The sequence below is a fragment of the Pelobates fuscus genome, chromosome 4 (genome assembly GCF_036172605.1).
Source record: "Pelobates fuscus isolate aPelFus1 chromosome 4, aPelFus1.pri, whole genome shotgun sequence".
Taxonomy (NCBI): Eukaryota; Metazoa; Chordata; class Amphibia; order Anura; family Pelobatidae; genus Pelobates; species Pelobates fuscus.
This window is the reverse complement of record NC_086320.1, coordinates 240,182,348-240,202,261: the sequence shown is the minus strand read 5'-3', so window position 1 is coordinate 240,202,261 and position 19,914 is coordinate 240,182,348. Positions and strand designations below refer to the sequence as shown.

Sequence of the window (19,914 nt, the reverse complement as noted above, 5' to 3'; positions counted from 1 at the left end):
TGGTTCGGTGTCTCAGGCTGTAAGTATGCCTCCAACTTGGCCCAGAAGTGGTCAAAGATTAGTGCAATAGGGTCCTTTGTGTGGTCTATAGTTCCTGTTGTAGTATGCTGTTGCCATCGCCTGTCCGACACTCTCGTGTCGGAGTGGACCGCCATCTTGGCGACCCCTTGCTCCGCTCCATGTTGGGGGTCTATGGTGTCCGTCGCTTGATGCGGTGCACGGGGTATCCCGTCCGGCGGGGACCGTGATAACCCCCAACGGTCCTCAGGGGGGGGGGTGAGTGCATATCTCTCGTTCCGTGCGGGAAGCGTTTGGCGGGAAGGTGGCCATCCTACCCCCATGCCTCCGATAGGCCTCACGTGGCTGCTGCGGTACCCGGCTGAGTTGGGTGTCGTGATTGATGTCGGCATGTCCGTGTTGGTTTCACCCGTTCAGATATCGCACTTGTGGAAATTTCCTGCCGGTATTTTTGCATTAATCGTCGAATTTGGGCCCTGCAGCACAGGAGCTCATGCAGTGTGCGGCCGTTCAGGTTGCCGGTTGGCTCCGCCCCCCCCGTATATTCATTTCTTAATGCTTCAATGTGAGAATAGTTGTCAGGCCTTTGAGGGTGTGAAGTATTTTATTCCAGTTTGAGGCATCTGGAGCCAGGTTACATTCCGCCCTCCACTGGGATATGCATGTAAAGTTTTGCGGTGATAAATAATCTAAGAAAGTGTTGTAACATAACAAGAGGGCTTTAGGTTCTTTTATAGAATTCTGTCATAGTAGTTGGGGTTCGCAGGTGATTGGAGTTGAACCCATCTAGAGCAGGGGTGGGCAGTCTGCGGCCCTCCAGATGTTTTGGACTACATTTCTCTTGATGCTTTGCTAGCATTATGGCCCTAAGAGCATTGTGGGAGATGAAGTCCAAAACATCTGGAGGGCCGCAGATTGCTCACCCCTGATCTAGAGAGAGTAACTCTCTAGCTAAAAGTGGGTCTAGGGTTTACTACATATATAGGTGTGTGCACGGGGTGTGCCTGGGCACACCTTAATCTAGGGTGCCCACGTGTCCCGGATGCCTTCATTCCAGGACAATGTAATGTCCCGGAATGAGCTGGGCCCCATATTAGTAAATATGCCAGTGTCGCGGGCCTTCCATTTGCTGCCCGCCGGTGAAGATGTGCAATCGGCAACCCTCCCTCCCTCTCTGCGCGTCTGAGGTCACACGCTCTTTGCAGATGGCCACGTGGGAGGAACGAGAGAGGAGCTCCCAGGACCAGGTAAGTGCATGGAATGAGGGAGGCGGGTGAAATTATTATTTGTTTTTATCATGGACTCACTAGTACTACTAGTGAATCTATGATAAAGATGGGGGTGGACATGAAATGGGGGAAGAGAAATGAAATTAGGAGGAAAAGAAATAAAAATTAGGGGGAATGTACATGAAATGGAGGTTGAACATGAAATATGGGGGAGTGGTGAGGCGGAAATGGACGCTGAAACCTATGCTACACCACTGTGTCCGGTGTGAAGAGGGGGTCCGTTATGGGCAAGGAAGTGTCCCTGAATGGCATTTTTAAAATGTGGTCACCCGACACCCTAATCAAGCCTCAAGAGGCTCCATGCTGCACTGTTGCTATGTTCTTTTAAAAAAAAAAAGTTATACCGCCATTATGCGGGGGGCGCCAATTCGCAATGGGAAGGTGCGAGTATCCCTTTGCCTTTAAGACACTCTGTTCACCTTCCCTTCCATTGGCTGTCCACCCCCACTCTTTAATACATTTAAATGTTTGTTTTTATTGATATTTATAGGAGTGCGGCGGGTCTGTGTGTGTATGTGTGTATAATAACGAAACAGCGGTCCATGAGAGGTTCACTGGCATTGCAACTCTGAGTTGTTTTTCAAAGCAATTATAAGCAGCAGACACATGCTCCAATGAATCCATGTATAAAGTGGAATTATGAGGCAAAAATGTGGTTCTTTGTTGAGCTAATTTGCATATGCCTACCCAGAATCCCTTGCAGTAGTGAGAGCACTGTTAAAGTGTGATTTCTGTGGTAAAAAAGTCTTATGGCTTGCCTGGGGTGTGTATTTGTGTTTAACATTGCATTATATATATATACACACACACAAAAATAAATAAGCAAGGCACTCCTCATGTAACTTTTTAGACAAAATCAAAATAGAAAATAAAAGGAGCACACTAGGACTTCTTCTTAGTGGAAAACAGTAGTCTTTACTGTATCATAAAATACATATCCTGTGCAAAGTGCAAAAAAAAAAAAATCAAAGTTTCGAAACGTCGCTTTTTTTTTTTTGCACTTTGCACAGGATATGTATTATTTTATGATACAGTAAAGACTAACTTTTTTCCACTGAGAAGAAGTCCTAGTGTGCTCCCTTTATTTTCTATTATATATATATTTGTAGTCGGGGCAATCTAGTCGTGATGATAGTGTAACATAGATTATAAACAATAGACATATTCAAATTACACCAGTCGGTTGTGGTGTGCCGGAACCGACAGAGCAGTAGGCCTGTAATAAAAGTGGGCCCACCTTAAAGGGTGATATGAATAGAGGGAGCGGTGGGAGGGGTGACTCACCAGACTATCCACGGTAAGGTGGGAGAGGTTTGGCAGCCCTTTTAAAGGGAAATCAAGCCCCTCCCACAACTACAGGCCAGGGCCTTACATTTGTAGTCGGGGCAATCTAGCCGTGATGATAGTGTAACATAGCATATTACAAACAATAGACATATTCAAATGACACCAGTCGGTTGTGGTGTGCCGGAACCGACAGAACAGTAGGTCTGTAATAAAAGTGGGCAAAAAGAATACCATACAAATTAATCATATTCGGATAAGTCAAAAAGCTTGTATGAACTCTTTAACTGGTCAGGAATGTAAAGAGTACAGGCGGAGAATTTCCAGCGTCCCATAGCCCTGATGATATGAGCTGGAATGTGGTTGGAGGAAGCTGAGGATGCTGCCCCTATGTGGAAGTAGTGTCCTGAGGAAAGATTTGTATTAGGCCGCTCCTAGTTAACAGTACATGAACATGAAGCATGACTTAAGATGCTGTAAAAATGGAGCTGTGAAGTTCTGATAATGGTTGGAGTGGTTGTATCTGGAAAGTGGTGCAATAAGTAACCCAAACTTTACAGGGCACCAATATTTAGAGTAGGTGATAGAGGTATTGTGACCTTATGTGCTATAGGGGGGATAGGTATAGACTGATGCAGAGATAGGACCTAATGATCTACAGTGTCTGGATCGTTCCCAGCTATTCAGTGGTAGTTATATTCCGGGCGGTAAATTCATTGGGACGTAAAACCCATAGCATGCTAGTTGTATGGCCTTTGATTGTCGTATGGGTTATGTGCTCAAAAAGGAGCAGAAACTACTAAGTCGTATAGTGAATGAAATATGCCGTGTGGATGGGTAGCCTTTGAGATGGTACGGGTGTCTTGAATTCCTTTCACTATGTCTTTATCAGATCAGATGAAAGGAATCCTGTATTGTTAGGGTGTCGTAGGAGCATGTGGTGTTGGATATACGCAAGGTACCGTTTAATTGTGTTAAATTATAATTTAAGGTTAAGGTGGCAAAAAGAAGTGAACCCCAAAATAGATTCCATAGCAACCATGTCAGGAACTCGAAACTCCAAAGACTTAGTGAAAATTGGGAACACCTTATCAAATGATTCCCTAGTGTGTTGAGTGAAGTGTAAGGTGAGAAACGTTACGTGCAGACATTTAATCCATGAGTATGTCATGGAATGGCGGGGCAGGTAAGCCAGCCTGGAAGTGGACAGCTGAGATGTTTGTAAAACCCAGCACATGAATACATGTGAAAAGATTAGCAAGTGGCTACCCGTGTGAGTTTCCTCAACAGTCTCCTGATGACCAGAGATGAAGAACGGCCTATATGCACAATGTGGCTAGGTTCATCTGAATAACATCTAACCAAGTGACCGGACCATATTGGTCACCAGGCAATGGCAGCTGTCATGCCCGGATATAATTTGAACAAAGACGAAGTAGAGGAGACGCTGGGCCGGGACCTAACATCTGTAGGTCATGACCCCCAATGCCATTTATATCCTCCGATGGCCGCAAAACCCAAGTTTGCCTCGGCATCTGTTCAAAGGATGGGTAAAAAGTCAGAGAGGGTGGAATAAACATGGCTTGCCCTTTCCAGTATTAAGGAAAGCGCCACATGAGTAAATCAGAGGTTGCCCGAGTGTCTAACGTGATACGTGACGTGTCTGTGGTGAGTCGTGGGAATAAAGAGTAGTAACCGGGAAAGATAGGATCTACCATGAGGTACGATTCATATGGCAAAATTGAGAGACCCCAGCCGTAATTGAAGTTCCATGCAGTTGCAAGATCTAGTTGCAAGTAGTGTTCCATGCTTGATAGGGTGGGCTCAATCTATGTCGTGGGGAAGGCTAGCTTGTATGTGGATTGAGTCTAGAAGTATCCCCAAATTTGTGTGGTGTTATCAGGACCTAAGGTCTCGTGAGGGGACACTGGGGTAGCCAGGACTCAAAAGCCAACATGTGTGTAAGGCTGCTAGGGGGGAGAGCCTTGTTCTCAATCATGGGGAAAATGTCCAGGTAGTAATAACGGGTGGACATCTGTACATATTAAGCCATGACCAACACAAAGTATGAGCCAAGAAGCACAGATTCTGGGCGGCTCCTGGCGCTAAAAGTGAGCCGTGAGAACTAATGAAGCTCATGCCACTTGAAATTCAGAGCAGATGCCATGGTGAAGGGTGAATGGGAAGTAATTAATACATTGATCACGTCAGTTTCTAGAGCCATGTGCCTTTACCAGTCCCCAGGATGGCCCAAATAGGTGAAATCATAGGTGATAGCGGCATAATGTGAGGAAAGTTCGTCGGAGGGCATGAGGGAATGAAGCTGGGAACAGTGGATAAGTCTATGATTGGTCTGGGTTTAAGTGAAGTGTTCCCCGTGATACCCCATGGGGTTGGTTCTCCCCAATGTGAAAAAGGAGGGGGATCAATCTCCCCCCCCCGCACACAAACCCTTTATCTATTTCCTTCCTTATAACTGTACACACCAACTCCTGGTCTGTTAAAGTGTAGCAAATTATTGCATCCTAGTGTGTCCCAGTTGTCAAAATGTACTAAACCCATGTGGAACCCTTCAGTCAGCCCTTTGCAGATAAATGTAACCAAATGCTGTGAGGGATGGTATAGTAAAAGTATAACCAATAATGTGACGGTGCTGCCAGAGTGGTAAGGTTTTTGGAAAACTATATTCGGACACATATGTCGCATGAGCCCGGGAATAAAGAGAACAAAACATGTCACGACCTACCTGAACTGGGACCACCAGTGCCTCCAGAACTTGATATATAACAGAAAAATATATATGTAACTTAAACATTATACGCGAGACAAAGGAACCGGGTACTGGCAGGCTAGCTAGAAGCCAAGCGGCGAAGAATTAAACTAACTTAAGGTGACAGATGAGTCCCTACTAATTGCCAAGCGGCGTGAGAAGCGCTAACTATGCATTGGCCCGAGGGGATTTTTGAGGCCACCGAAACGTTGTGGCGGGGTGTTGGCCTCTCGGTGGCAACTAAAGCATAAGATACCTATGATTTGGGCCGAGGGACGTATATCTCCGAGTATGAGGATGGGTGTTTGCCTCGCGGGACCACTAACGTATGGATTAAGACCGGAAAACAGAAACCTAGTTTGGGCAACCTAAATCTCAAAAGCCAGTACCACCATAAAATAGAAAATTACGGGGTTGTGAAAACGTGCTTGATAAAGTTTGAGTCAGGACGAGCTCATATACAGAAAAATAGGAGCGAGAGGGTGGCAGTAGATACGTGCTGCCACCCTGAAAAATCGATAAGGGGAGTATCTGTGCGTAAAGATTATATGAGTGGGCCAGATCGTAACCTGAGCAAGAAATGGAACCTACCAGAACCTATAGATGAGCAATGAACATATGACAGAGGTGGATGACGGAATTGCAGCATTTGTAAAGCAACCTTCCAGTATGACCTAGGCACCTAAAGAAAGCCAGACGTTAGTGCCCATTACAATTTCAATGGAGTACAACCTAAAACCACATTATGAAACAAGTATTTGAACAATGAAGGCACAAAACCAATGATGACACAATTTAATTTAACATCCTGTAGAGAACTTGTGGGAACATCATGACAAATGTCAGTTAACAGATAAATTAATTAACCAGCTGAATACCATATATTTAGAATAGCCACACAAATTCATTTACCTGGAAACTGTAATGACCTTCTAATCAAGAGGGCAGATGACTTAAAACCAGGGACATGACATTACATAATCAGGCCACCAGGCGGCGATATGACTTAAACCACCTGAAATCGTGTAAACGAATGGCCGGAATTTAGTCGAACCTCACTTCATACAGTAATACTAGTTTAAATATAATCACATTCTAACGAATGCTGGAAATTATCCGAACTAAGGGGAAATGAAAGTGAAGTTTATAAATAGTGCTTAGTAAAAACGAACAGAAATTGCCGTACGCTGCCTGAATAAGCAGACACAAAGAAAGCCACTTTGTGTAATATACTACTAGTCTCTGCGGACTGTTAATATGATGGAGAGTTCAGGGGCCCTCTGTCATCACAGCAGTTGTGGCTACATTTATTACCACGACATGTGAAAATAATCATATACTATATTTCAAAGTCAAAAGGTGAAACCAGCATACATTGGAACATTGAGCAGCAGTGATTGGCTGGAAACACACCCACTCAAATACCCACGGTGCACAACAACCCGTGTCTCACATTACCACCTATCAGACCCCCCACTGTGACGTAAGAACTCGATTGTTAGATTATCTCCGGTGTTTGCTTTGGTCAAAGATAGGGTGATTTATGCGAACAGTGTGTGCAAGAACTTACCGAACGCAGCCGTACAGTGTGACAAGCCCCTGTTGCTAGGTAACGAACCGCACACGTGAAACTGGCGTGTATGGGGGAGGGGGAGCTTATGTGCGAGGGGTATGCTCGTGGTATTAGAAAGAGGGGGACCGAGCTACTGACCCGACGGCGTGCTAAGAGGCACCTTTCGGGGAAAAATACTTAACAGATTGGTCTCGTGGACCCCACCAGCTCCAGGCAGCAGGACCTCTTGAATAGCGACAAGGATTTTCTCCTGAATTAACGCGGAAGTGAGGACCCACGGGTAGAGCAGGAGCCAGGACCCCCTGGAAGGCAGGTAAGAAAACCAAGATGGCGGTCCGACCGGAAGTGACTCACCAGACCATCCACGGTAAGGTGGGAGAGGTTTGGCAGCCCTTTTAAAGGGAAATCAAGCCCCTCCCACAACTACAGGCCAAGGCCTTACACATATATACACATACATATATACATACACACACAGCGTATGCGTGTGCTTTAGGGCGCACGCCTATGACTACATAATGAATGTAGCCAATAGCCACTGCTACATTCTTTAGATACATTTTATTATATTTTGGAATATAGAAAACTTTGGATTGCATCGACACTTTCCAGTTTACCTTGCATATTGCAAAACATTGTTTTTATTTGTTTTTAAAAAAAAAAAAAAAAAAATTCGTTATCGTTGCACATCGTGCTTTTGGGAAACAATTATTTTTCTACGAGCATTGTATGGTAGTTTGTTTTCCTGTTGAGCGACATTTAAGTGATATTCTACTTTTTTTATATCAATGATTTGAAGCTGTGTGGTCTATTTACTTATTTTTGCTTGTATTCTCTCGGTTTGGTTCTTTTCTTGCTTTTTTTTGTCTTTTTGCACATAGATTTTTAAAAATGATCTATTTATTTTGTGGCGTTTTGCTCAGCTTCATTTTTTTGTGCTCAGATTTTAACATTAAACCAGGCAGACCTATAACAATTTAAGAAAGATTAACTAAAGTGAATTACAATAGAATGCAACAGTTGAAAACACATATATTAAAACAAATATTTTCATCTTAAGTCCTCACATACCTCTATTCCTCTGAATATTTAAAAGTCTGCTGGTTACCTCAAGCAACCTCTTTAATTGCTTGCAGTTTAGCTTGGCTCCGTGCATCAGCTTGTCTATTACAAACATTCTAATCATGGCTAACCATCCTGAATCCTCTTCTAGTGTTGTGGCACTTGCCAGGGATACCATGATGTCACACAATGTTAAATTTAATAAGAGACTGTCCAGGCCATTGTTTGTAAGTACACAGTCTTTGCTGTTGAGGGGAAATAACAAAACACCATACATTACAAATTGCTATGTTCTTCACAAATTAACATACTGTGGTGTAAAATGAACATATATTTTCTAAACATAGTCATACTTGCATAAATTAAATTGCTTTCAAGCGGCTAGATCACCACAAAATTGCTTTTCTACAGTCATTTCCTTTTCTCTCCTCTTTCAGAAGCTATTTGTTTTTACTTATCTATTTCTCTTTAAATACATAGGACAGAGTAAAGACTACTTTGTCTTGGATATTTTTCCAAAGCTTGACAAATAATAACAAAGAGTGGAGCTTAATGCAAGTATAATTTCCCCATAATACTCAATACGCACTTTGTCAGGGGGAGGTGTATATTTGCATTATCACTGAAAAGTTAGAGATGTCTCCTAAATGGAGACATGAAAACAAAGAAAACCATAGAATTGTATAAGTTATAATAGTTAAAGTGAAACAGTCCCCACTTACCAAGCTACTCCTTAGCTAATTGCTGACTGCCCTGTTTAGGGAAACTTGCCCAAGCAGGGCAAATTTCTCTATGATGCCAACACGCTGGTATTGTTATTCAGGTCCCTCAGGTCCTATACTCCCTAACCAGAACAAGCAGCATTGGCTAGGGAGTTACCATAGCAATCACATTTTTCCCCCAATCTATACATTGGCTAGCATAATTGCTAGCACAAAGTATAGATATAATTTGAAGCAGTTTGGTTTGGTTCCTTAAGCATTTGAGTTATAAATAGCATTGCCGTGATGAAAGTTAAGTTCTATACAGGGAAAATGGACATTCTCACTACATTCAAGTGATCTTGTAAAATGCACAGAATTGCACAATGTGCCGCTATAATGAAATAAAGACAAAGAGTTAACAAAAACACAGTTCAGATTTAAAGGGGCAATGTAACTGCTTTATCTCATTGAAGAGGCTATAGTATCTGGAGTCCCCTGGTGCTGTCCTTCCATTCAGCATTATTCAGATTTTAGTAAAATTCCAAACAAGTGTCTAAGAAGGAGGTGGCATTGGCCTCAGCAACAATGGGCAACTGTACTTGGCTAAGAGTGTCAGTTGACCCAGTTCAGTCTCAGTGCCATTGCATGTGTGAATCGATATGGCTAGAAGGAAGTGTGTAACCAATGGGTAGTCAACCTGGCCCCTACCGCCCACTAGTGGGCGGTTTGAGAATTCAGGTGGGTTCTGCAGAAAAAGCCAGGTGGGCCTCGATGGCTATTGTCTAAGGCCAGCAGGGGACATAATTTCATCTCCCCTGCTGGCCCATGCAGATTCAGACTTGCTGTAAGCCCTCTTGGGCTGTTGAGAAGATCTATGTCCTCTTGTTCATCATATTCCCTGTCTCGTCTTTCCTCTAAGCTATACATGTTAAGATCCTTTAATCTTTCCTTGTAAGTTTTATCCTGTAATCCATGAAACAGTTCAGTAGCCCTTTTCTGAACTCTCTCTCAAGTATCAATATCTTTCTGGAGATACGGTCTCCAGTACTGCGTACAATACTCCAAGTGAGGTCTCACCAGTGTTCTGCACAATGGCATGAGCACTTCCCTCTTTCTGCTGCTAATACCTCTCCCTATACAACCAAGCATTCTGCTAGCATTTCCTGCTGCTCTATTACATTGTCTGCCTACCTTCAAATCAACTGAAATAATTACCTCTAAATCCCTTTATTCAGATGTTGAGGTTAGGAATCTATCAAATATTCTGTAATCTGCCCTTGGGTTTTTACGTCCAAGATACATTATCTTGCACTTATCCACATTAAATGTCAGTTGCCACAACTCTGACCATTTTTCTAGTTTACCTAAATCATTTGCCTATCCATTACACCATTGACTACAACCCTCTGTTGCCTGTCACTCAGCCACTGCCTTCCCAATCAACAATATTGAAATCCAAACTTAAAGATTGCAGTTTATTGATAAGCCTATGTGAAACCGTGTCAAAAGGAATCTAGGTAAGCAATGCTTACTGCACCACCCTCATCTATTATTTTAGTTACCCAATTAAAAAAATACCCAACAAAAAACAGGATCAGCAGATACATTGCATTGCGGATTTTTATCAGGGGTGGGGACTGGCTAAAATAATACTCAACCAATTTTGGCCTATATTACATAGCTGAAAGGAGACTTGCGTCCATCAAGTTCAGCCTTCCTATACTTAAACAAGACGCACACCTAAAAAATGTATTAACTCCCAATGCATCACTAACTGCTAGAAGAGGAAAGAAAGTCACCTCCTATAAAATCCTCTGAGACATGGCTTAAGAAAACGCTAAGAGGCACCTACCAATGTGGCAAGTGCGTGGCGTGTAAATTTGTCCTATGGGACTCTAAAGCCATTGAGGATAGTTCAGGTGACAATAAGATCCAAGTTAAGGATTTCTTCAACTGTAATACCACAGGAGTAGTTTATCTTTTGACCTGCTCCTGTGGTAAAAAAATAAGTTGGGAAGACCTTTGGACGTTTCAAACTACGTATTTTAGAACATATTCGTTCAGTTAAACACAGAAACGAAACACCAATCGCCAGGCATTTATCGGAACACCAGGCCACTCACAGGATTTACGCTTCGCTGGGATAGAACATGTGAGATTGGATCGAAGAGGTGGGGATTTGGATCGCCATCCTGTTTTCCACGCTCCTAATATAATACAATTGGTTGAATAGAACCAAGGGGCGTGTATTAGCTAATTGGTGCCGATATTTACAAGGGTTCTGTGGGGGGAGGGGGGGGGGGGAGGTCTTTACACTAGCCCTGGACTAAGGCGCATTGTAGTAGCGCCGAAACGCGTGTCGGGCGTATTGTACACTTTATTTTCACTTTTCATTTGGTGTTTTTGGGCTTAATAATGTAGCACTTTGTGTTATCTTATTTAGTTTGTCTCAGACTTAGGAGGTACTGAACTGTATGGCAGCTGTTGCCTTAAAGGGAAACTCCAGGATCCGTTTTCCTGGCACTGGAGGGTCCCTCTCCCTCCCACCCCCCAATCCCCAGTTGCTGAAGGGGTGAAAACCCCTTCAGTCACTTACCAGAGGCAGCGACAGGTCCCACGTCGCTGCTTCCTCCTCCCCCGCCGCTCCTCCTTCTGCTTACGTCTGCCGGTGGGCGAGACTGATCTCGCCCGCCGGCCGAGGAGACCTAATGCGCATTAGCGCACCCCATAGGAAAGCATTGAAAATGAATTTCAATGCTTCCCTATGGGGAATAGAGCGACGCTGGAGGTCCTCACACAGCGTGAGGACGTCCAGCGACGCTCTAGCACAGAAAACCTGTGCTATGAAGCAGGAAGTGCCCTCTAGTGGCTGTCTAATAGACAGCCACTATGGGAGGACTTAACCCTGCAAGGTAATTATTGCAGTTTAAAAAAAACTGCAATAATTATACTTGCAGGGTTAAAGGTAGTGGGAGTTGGCACCCAGACCACTCCAATGAGCAGAAGTGGTCTGGGTGCCTGGAGTGTCCCTTTAAGGCACTTTGAGTGAGGGATCTACTATTATATAGGAGCCATCAGTATCTAATCATCATAGAAATCTAACAGCCAGTAGGAATAGTTATCCTGAGTCTAGCAGCAAGATTTCTTTCATCTTTGGTGTCTGGTAACTCACTGAAAGATACGTGCAGTGTGCACGATCGTAATAGGACTCTTAGTCTCCTACTCTTGGTTATTCCCTGTGTAAATTATCCCTATCTGACACTTTTACTGCAACTTTCTTACCACTTTGAGAGAGTAGATATACATATTTTTGATACAATTATAATACTATGACTCATTTTTACAAGTAACACTGAGATAGAGTTTTACTTCTCTATATTATCCTTCTCAGTGGTGGTAAAACTACCCCCTTTTTTGGAGACATTTAGTAGACATAACACTCAACATTAATCCTAGCATTTAACAAAGGATTTTCCCATGAATTGGCATTGACTTACATGAGAGGGTATTCTCTTTTAGATTCCCTTTGTATGTGTTGTTCACAGAATTAAATTAGGTGTTATCTTATTCCTAATGGTTATCCAATGCTTTTTGGTTCCTTCTCTTTGGAACATTTTTGAAAAGTGAACATGCCACTACTGGACAAACAGGGCTTGCAGCATTAGGTCCCCCCTCCCTGGTAAAAGGTAAGAAGAAGGCAGGGGGAGACACAAGATAGATTTTCACTTATCACCCACCTACACACAGCCACCCCCCCCCTTCCCCCTACACACAGCGCCACCCCCCCCTTCCCCCTACACACAGCGCCACCCCCCCCTTCCCCCTACACACAGCGCCACCCCCCCCTTCCCCCTACACACAGCGCCACCCCCCCCTTCCCCCTACACACAGCGCCACCCCCCCCTTCTCCCTACACACACACAGCGCCACCCCCCCTTCCCCCTACACACACACAGCCACCCCCCCTTCCCCCTACACACACACACAGCCACCCCCCCCTTCCCCCTACACACACACAGCCACCCCCCCCCTTCCCCCTACACACACACAGCCACCCCCCCCTTCCCCCTACACACACACACACAGCCACCCCCCCCTTCCCCCTACACACACACACAGCCACCCCCCCCTTCCCCCTACACACACACACACAGCCACCCCCCCCCTTCCCCCTACACACACACACAGCCCCCCTTCCCCCTACACACACACACAGCCCCCCTTCCCCCTACACACACACACAGCCACCCCCCCTTCCCCCTACACACACACAGCCACCCCCCCCCTTCCCCCTACACACACACACACACAGCCACCCCCCCTTCCCCCTACACACACACAGCCACCCCCCCCTTCCCCCTACACACACACAGCCACCCCCCCTTCCCCCTACACACACACACACAGCCAGCCACCCCCCCTTGCCCCTACACACACACACAGCCACCCCCCCTTCCCCCTACACACACACACACACAGCCAGCCACCCCCCCTTGCCCCTACACACACTGCCACCCCCCCATTCCCCCTACACACACTGCCACCCCCCCATTCCCCCTACACACACTGCCACCCCCCCATTCCCCCTACACACACTGCCACCCCCCCATTCCCCCTACACACACTGCCACCCCCCCATTCCCCCTACACACACTGCCACCCCCCCATTCCCCCTACACACACTGCCACCCCCCCATTCCCCCTACACACACTGCCACCCCCCATTCCCCCTACACACACTGCCACCCCCCATTCCCCCTACACACACTGCCACCCCCCATTCCCCCTACACACACTGCCACCCCCCATTCCCCCTACACACACTGCCACCCCCCATTCCCCCTACACACACTGCCACCCCCCATTCCCCCTACACACACTGCCACCCCCCATTCCCCCTACACACACTGCCACCCCCCATTCCCCCTACACACACTGCCACCCCCCATTCCCCCTACACACACTGCCACCCCCCATTCCCCCTACACACACTGCCACCCCCCATTCCCCCTACACACACTATTTTTTTTAAAAGGGACAATAAAGAGAGAAAAAAAAAAAAAAGATACGCACTTGCACTATAAAATGAGTTACTGAGTCACAGGTGGGCAGTAAGGACATTTTATTATTAACAAAAACACAAAAGTGGGCGGTAGGTATTAAAAGGTTGACTACCCCTGGTGTAACATCTGTCTTAGTCATACCTCCAGTAAGGGCACTGCCATGAAAAGCCAAAACCTGCTCAGTGTTTACCACTGAATTGAGGGACTGTTCCAGGGTACACCATGAGATTAAAAGTGCCCTCCGTGTCCTTTAAGGAAAGGTAAAAAGTTGGAATTTTACCTTTTCAATTTTTTCTTCTTCTGTTTAAGGGCATCACATAAGGAGTATGGAAATTTTTTCATAAAATGATGCTTGAAATCTTTAAGGTAACTTGTTCGAAGCCATCCATCCTATAATCAAAAATACAACAAACATAAAACATACTGGGTGACCCATTTAGTCTTGCACATATCTGTCCAGCTTATGGCACTATATCAACTATACACCAGTTCCTACTCATCTCTTGATGAATCAATTTTTCCTTATAACACAACAGTTTATTCTACAACAACAAAGAAGCAAATATTTTAAGAGATTACTGCCTTCCTGACTATTGTCTTATGGAGACACACTCTGGCTGTCTAAAGACTGATGGCGCTTCTGAGCCACACACTTTGTTTACATCTATATTTCTCAGAAGCACATTTTATATAAAATTCAAGGAATTATTCATGCAAATATGTTTGCCTTCAATTATATTTCGCTACTTGTTGCCAAATGGAAGCCTATGTGTGCTGGGACAAGCCAGTGTGAAATGGAATCCAGGAAAAAGAATAAAAGGCGGTAGAGACTAAACACTAATCGCTACACCAGGGGGAGGCAAGCGTTTAGGAGTACTGTACCAAGACAATACTTTAAAGTCCCTAAGTGTGTCAGTTCTATTATTTTTTTTCAACTTATGTGCATTGTCATATGGTTGTGCTTGTGTGCTGCAGCTGCTTTGTAGTGGTGTATCAAGGTGTACATTCGGCAAAAGAAAACATGAATGATAGGCCCGTTTTTTGGTTTGTCTGTATGGTTGTCAAAATGTTATTTCTTGGATGCTATTCAGCCAAACTGAACTTTGAAATGAACAAGAAGGACCCCTCAAGTCCAACTTGAAACATGCAGGTGATGCAGAACAGTAATATTTATATTTGCACTGTGGGGAGTTTTAATACATTTGTCCTCACTGCATTATTTTTGGCACCTAGCCATATCCTCTCAGACAGACTTCAACATCCAGATCAGAACCATTGCCATGCATATGAGATCCACAATGTCAAAACTTAGAAACCAACTGCTAAATAAATCTACCATTTTTGGAGATCCATCTTGGTGTTCACTAAACTTCCATAGAAGAGAAATTATGCTGAGCACTTGTTGTAGAAGATTATGCGATACAGGATTAAGAAGGTTTCCAGAAATATCTCCAGGACATTCCTCAATCCAACACTCAATTAATAGTGGGACAATTGATTGAATGAATGTTTTCAGATTATTTGCGGTAGACAGACCTTCATCAGTGTTACCCGTAATCCCGACGAAGGCCCTAAAGAAGACATGAAAGAAAACTAGAATATAAAAAAAAATATTAATGGATACATAAAATACTAAGCACTGATGATGTTGCTGCCAGAAGAAAATACACAAGATTGCCTGCAAAAACCATATACAATACTATATTAGTCTGTCTTGGTGAAAAGTTGCAGTGAACCTAAACAGATTAAGGAGCTTTCCCAGAAGGAGCAATCCATGTAAACATTCAATTCATCACAAGGAGAATTTCCTATATTGCTTCATAGAACCCCTTTGAAGTCAAAATTGCCCGGTTCCACAGATTATGAGAAGAGAAAAATAGTATAGCATTTGATCTCTACTAGTCTGTGCAATTGAAATGTATTGGTTTCCTAATTCTCCTATTTTTTTCCCCCTCTTCATTTTCTGTTAAAGAGAAGAAAAAAAAATGCAGCTTTAATTTGCATAACACCACACTTTTAGCCAAATTTTATGCAAATTAAAGCACTTGCTATAGTGCTTATGGAACTAGGTGTAATTTGGAGTAAGTAGTTAAACCATTTTAGAATGTGTCAAACAACTGATTGATAACTGCCGATTAAGAAGAATTGAGAAAAAATGAATGTAACGTGAAATTATTTTTTTCTGGTGACGTGACATTTAGATTTTATCCTTGTTTCGGTTTGCTGTCGTGACTAATAAAGTGGGGGAAATTGTTATAACTGGGAGTCATCTCTGAAGTCCACCATTGTTGCAGAACTTAAAGGGACACTGTAGGCACGGTTTAGCTCATTGAAGTGGTCTGGGTGCCAACTCCCATCACCCTTAACCCTGCAAGTGTAATTATTGCAGTTTTTATAAACTGCAATATTTACCTTGCAGGGTTAAGTCCTCCTCTAGTGGCTGTCTACCAGACAGCCACTAGAGGAACTTCCGGCCTCTTAGACTACAGTGTGTGTATGCCAAGTGATAGGTATCACTGACTTCCTTCACTTCAATCTCTACGCTTCTACTACTATATATTTTTCTTGATGGAGGCTGCCCTTTAAAAAGATTAAAAAAATGTAATCTTAATAAAATCTTTATAATATCAAATATAAAAAAAAAAAAATCGTATATATTTAATTTTGTGAAAGTCACCCACACCCTGCAAAGCTCCAAAAAGGGGCTGAAGTGATGGTTTTCTATGACAGTCATTGATTCAAGCTGATTGGATCTCAGTCATCTTCCAGGAATATACGCTGGGTAAAATTTTCAAAGGAAGGGACACACTAGCATCTTAAAAGAACACAAGAACAATAACATTAAGTTATGGTTAAGGTATAGTTGTTCTGGTGACTATAGTGTCCCTTTAACTCTGCAATGTAAACATTACAGTTTCTCTAAAACTGCAATGCTTTCACTTCCAGGGTGTAGGGGCACTGCACTCAGGTCACTTCAATGAAAATATGTGTTTTGGGTGCCTACAGTTTCTCTTTAAACAGTTGCTAAGTCCAACTTGCACCTTATCCAAGTTTTTTGTAATGTCATAATCTTAAAAGGTACACTGTAAGAACCCAGACCACTTGAGCTCATTGAAGTGGTCTGGGTGCGGTCTCACTATTGCACTTAGTGCTGCAATGTAAACCATTGCAGTTCCAGAGAACTGCGATTTTTACATTGCAGCTCTAAGTCTGCCCAGCCACTGGGGGCGCTTCCGGAATCCAAACTGACATTTGGTCCGTTATCGGACACTGTACGTCCTCATGGACCTCCAGCGTCAGATTTTCCCCATAGGAAAGAATTTAATAATGCACATTAGGTCTCCACCGCCAGCGGGGGAGGAGTGTGGGCGGAACCTGTTCCAGCGCTGAGGGACATTGGCGCTGGATTCAGTTAAGTGGCTCAAGGGGTTCTAATGCCACGGGAGAGGGTACTGTAAGACCCTATAGTGCCAGGAAAACAGAAATTTTTACTTACCGTAAATTATTTTTTTCTTAATATGGTGGCAGTAACTACTGGGTTTTGCTCCTCCCTGTGGACAAGACATCTAACAAGTAATTTAAGATCAAAAGACCATCCCCCTTGCCCTATAAAATGCTGTAACGCTAAACCTACCCCAGTACGTGACAAGAAAAAGAAAGACAAAATATATACTGTAAAAATTATTTAATAAAGAGGGAAGGAGGCAGTACTGCCACCATATTAAGAAAAAAAGAATTTACGGTAAGTAAAAATTTCTGTTTTTTCGGTCATATGGTGGCAGTAACTACTGGGATATAGCAAGCTCCCCATCTGGGCGGCACTTAGGCCACTACAGCTTGTAACACCTTACGCCCAAAAGCTGCTTCAGAGGCAGAGAATATGTCTAGCCGATAGTGCTTGATAAAAAAAAAGTGTTAAAAGACGACCAGCATGCTGCTTTGCAGATGACCTCTGGAGATGCAAGTCCTCTTTCTGCCCATGGGGTAGCCATTGCTCTGGTAGAATGGGCCTTAAGTGTAGCTGGAGACCTGCTGTAGAGTACGCCAATTCTATAGCTTGAATGAGCCAACGGGATAAGGTACCGCGGGAAGCTACATTCCCCTTGAGGTGACCCTGAAAATTAATAAAAATAGATGATCCAAAATTCTGAATTCTTTCGTTCTGGCTAGGTATACAAATAAAGCTCTTCTGACGTCCAATTTCTGCCATTTGAGCTCTTGAGGAGATGAAGCTTTGCTATAAAACGAAGGTATAATAATCGGCTGATTAATATTCTTTGAAGATAACACTTTGGTAGAAAAGACGGTCTTGGATAAAGAACAACTTTGTCTTTGTGAAAAGTGGTGAATTTATCCGAGTAGGACAGAGCGTGAAGTTCTCCCACTCTTTTAGCCAATGTAATGGCTACCAGAAATGAAACTTTAGGAGAGAAAAATTTTAATGGAACTTCCTCCAAAGGTTCAAAGGGATGAACACTAAGAGCTTGTAGGACCAGTTGGAAACACCGATCGCCTAGGCGGTCATTTGAGGCTGATGGACCTGAAAAATCTTCTGATGAAAACAAATCCTTAATTAGAAAAAAAACTTACGGCTGATATTTGAACTTTGAGCGTGGATACTCCCAGACCAGCTGCAAAACCATCTTGTAAAAAATGGAGAATGTTATCTATGAATGGATGTAAAACCGGGCATTGGTGTTCTTTACACCAGTGAAGAAACTTAGACCAAATCCTAAAGTATATCTTAGACGTAGACTTCCTAGTAGCGTGGAGTAAGACCGCTATTCTGTCTTCTTGTAAACCTTGGTTGCGAAGGATTTAGCCTTGCAGTAGCCAAGCCATCAACCTGAATATTTCTAGAACTTTCAAGGGCAGGTCCCTGTTCACAACGAGGAAGTTTGATCTGGGAAGTTCCCAATGATTGATGGCCATCTTCTTTACAGCCGAAAACCAGACTCTGTTTGGCCAATATGGGATTATTGCCAATACTCTCGCTCTGTCTGTTCGTATCTTGAGAAGGACCTTTGGGATTAAAAGGCAGAGGTGGAAACACGTAAGCCAGACGGAAGTTCCACTCTATTGATAAAGCGTCTATCCAATTGGGTTGATCTGTTCTGAATAGGGAGGCGAAATTGTAAACCTTTTTGTTTGAAGCTCTTACCATCAAGTCTACTTCAGGAACTCTGAATCTTTCTGTCGGGATTCTGAAAATTTCCAGGTTGAAAGACCATTCTCTTTGATCCCACTTCCCTCTGCTTAGATCGCAGAGTGGTCTGGTTTTGAAACAAGGAATAATCTTGAATAAACTCCCCAAAATCTTTGTTTTACTGGTACTCTTTTTTTTAATCACCCTTTTTTGCAACAGAAGCATGGTTTGAGAAAATAGGGCTCGTGATCTCTTTGAAGACTGGTAAGTTGATACCATAAACTTTGCTCTTGGTTTCTCCATAAATACAATCTTGTGTCCCTGCTGGATAAGACTTAGAACCCAAGGATTTCTTGTGTTTTTTTCCCCCATGTTGGAAAAAAACATTGGAGCCTTCCTCCCACACTTCTGGCGTCAGAAACGTCTCTCTTTATCTCTGAAGGTTCTTTTAACATCACCTCTTTGTTCAAATCTCAGATTTGTATCCCTTCTTTGAAAGAAATGTGGTCTCTCTTGATAAGATCTCCTATATTTATACTGGTAATTCCTGTAACCTGATTTCCAGGAGAACTTCTTATCCTGAGGAAGCGCCTTTTTGGTTTCTGACATTTGCCTAATAATTTCTTCTAAAGGAGCCCCAAATAATTTAGTTTTTTCTAGTGGAAGCTCACAAAGGACCGATTTTGGAAGCCGAATCCGCCGTCCAAGACCTTAACCATAAGGCTCGTCTTGCTACCGAAGATAATCCCATAATTCTGGATGCCAATTTAAGAACTTCTACCGACATATCCAAAATGTATTCGCTAGTCAAGTGCATGTTCTGAAACATGTTGCTAAGTTCTTTCACCTGGTCAGAAGATAAAATCTTTTTTTTTTTTATTTATTTTTGTAGCGCGGGTGGGTACAAGGTTATTTCAAACGCCACAACAGCGTTTCAACATTTAACAACATGTAAAAGAGCATGACCGTGGCATGCAGAATCGCACATTTTTGGTTTTATACATT

The 19,914-nt window shown here is 43.5% G+C and overlaps 1 protein-coding gene across 1 annotated transcript in view; it reads right to left on the bottom strand.

Moving 5' to 3' along the window:
• TEX10 (testis expressed 10) overlaps positions 1-19,914 on the bottom strand; it is a 101,662-nt gene that overhangs the window by 58,973 nt on the left and 22,775 nt on the right. The window contains exons 3-5 of the mRNA XM_063452015.1: positions 15,100-15,334; positions 14,044-14,153; positions 8,006-8,241 (exon numbers count right to left, since the gene is read on the bottom strand). Coding sequence (XP_063308085.1) covers positions 8,006-8,241; positions 14,044-14,153; positions 15,100-15,334 — 581 coding nt within the window. The remainder of the gene's footprint in view (positions 1-8,005; positions 8,242-14,043; positions 14,154-15,099; positions 15,335-19,914) is intronic.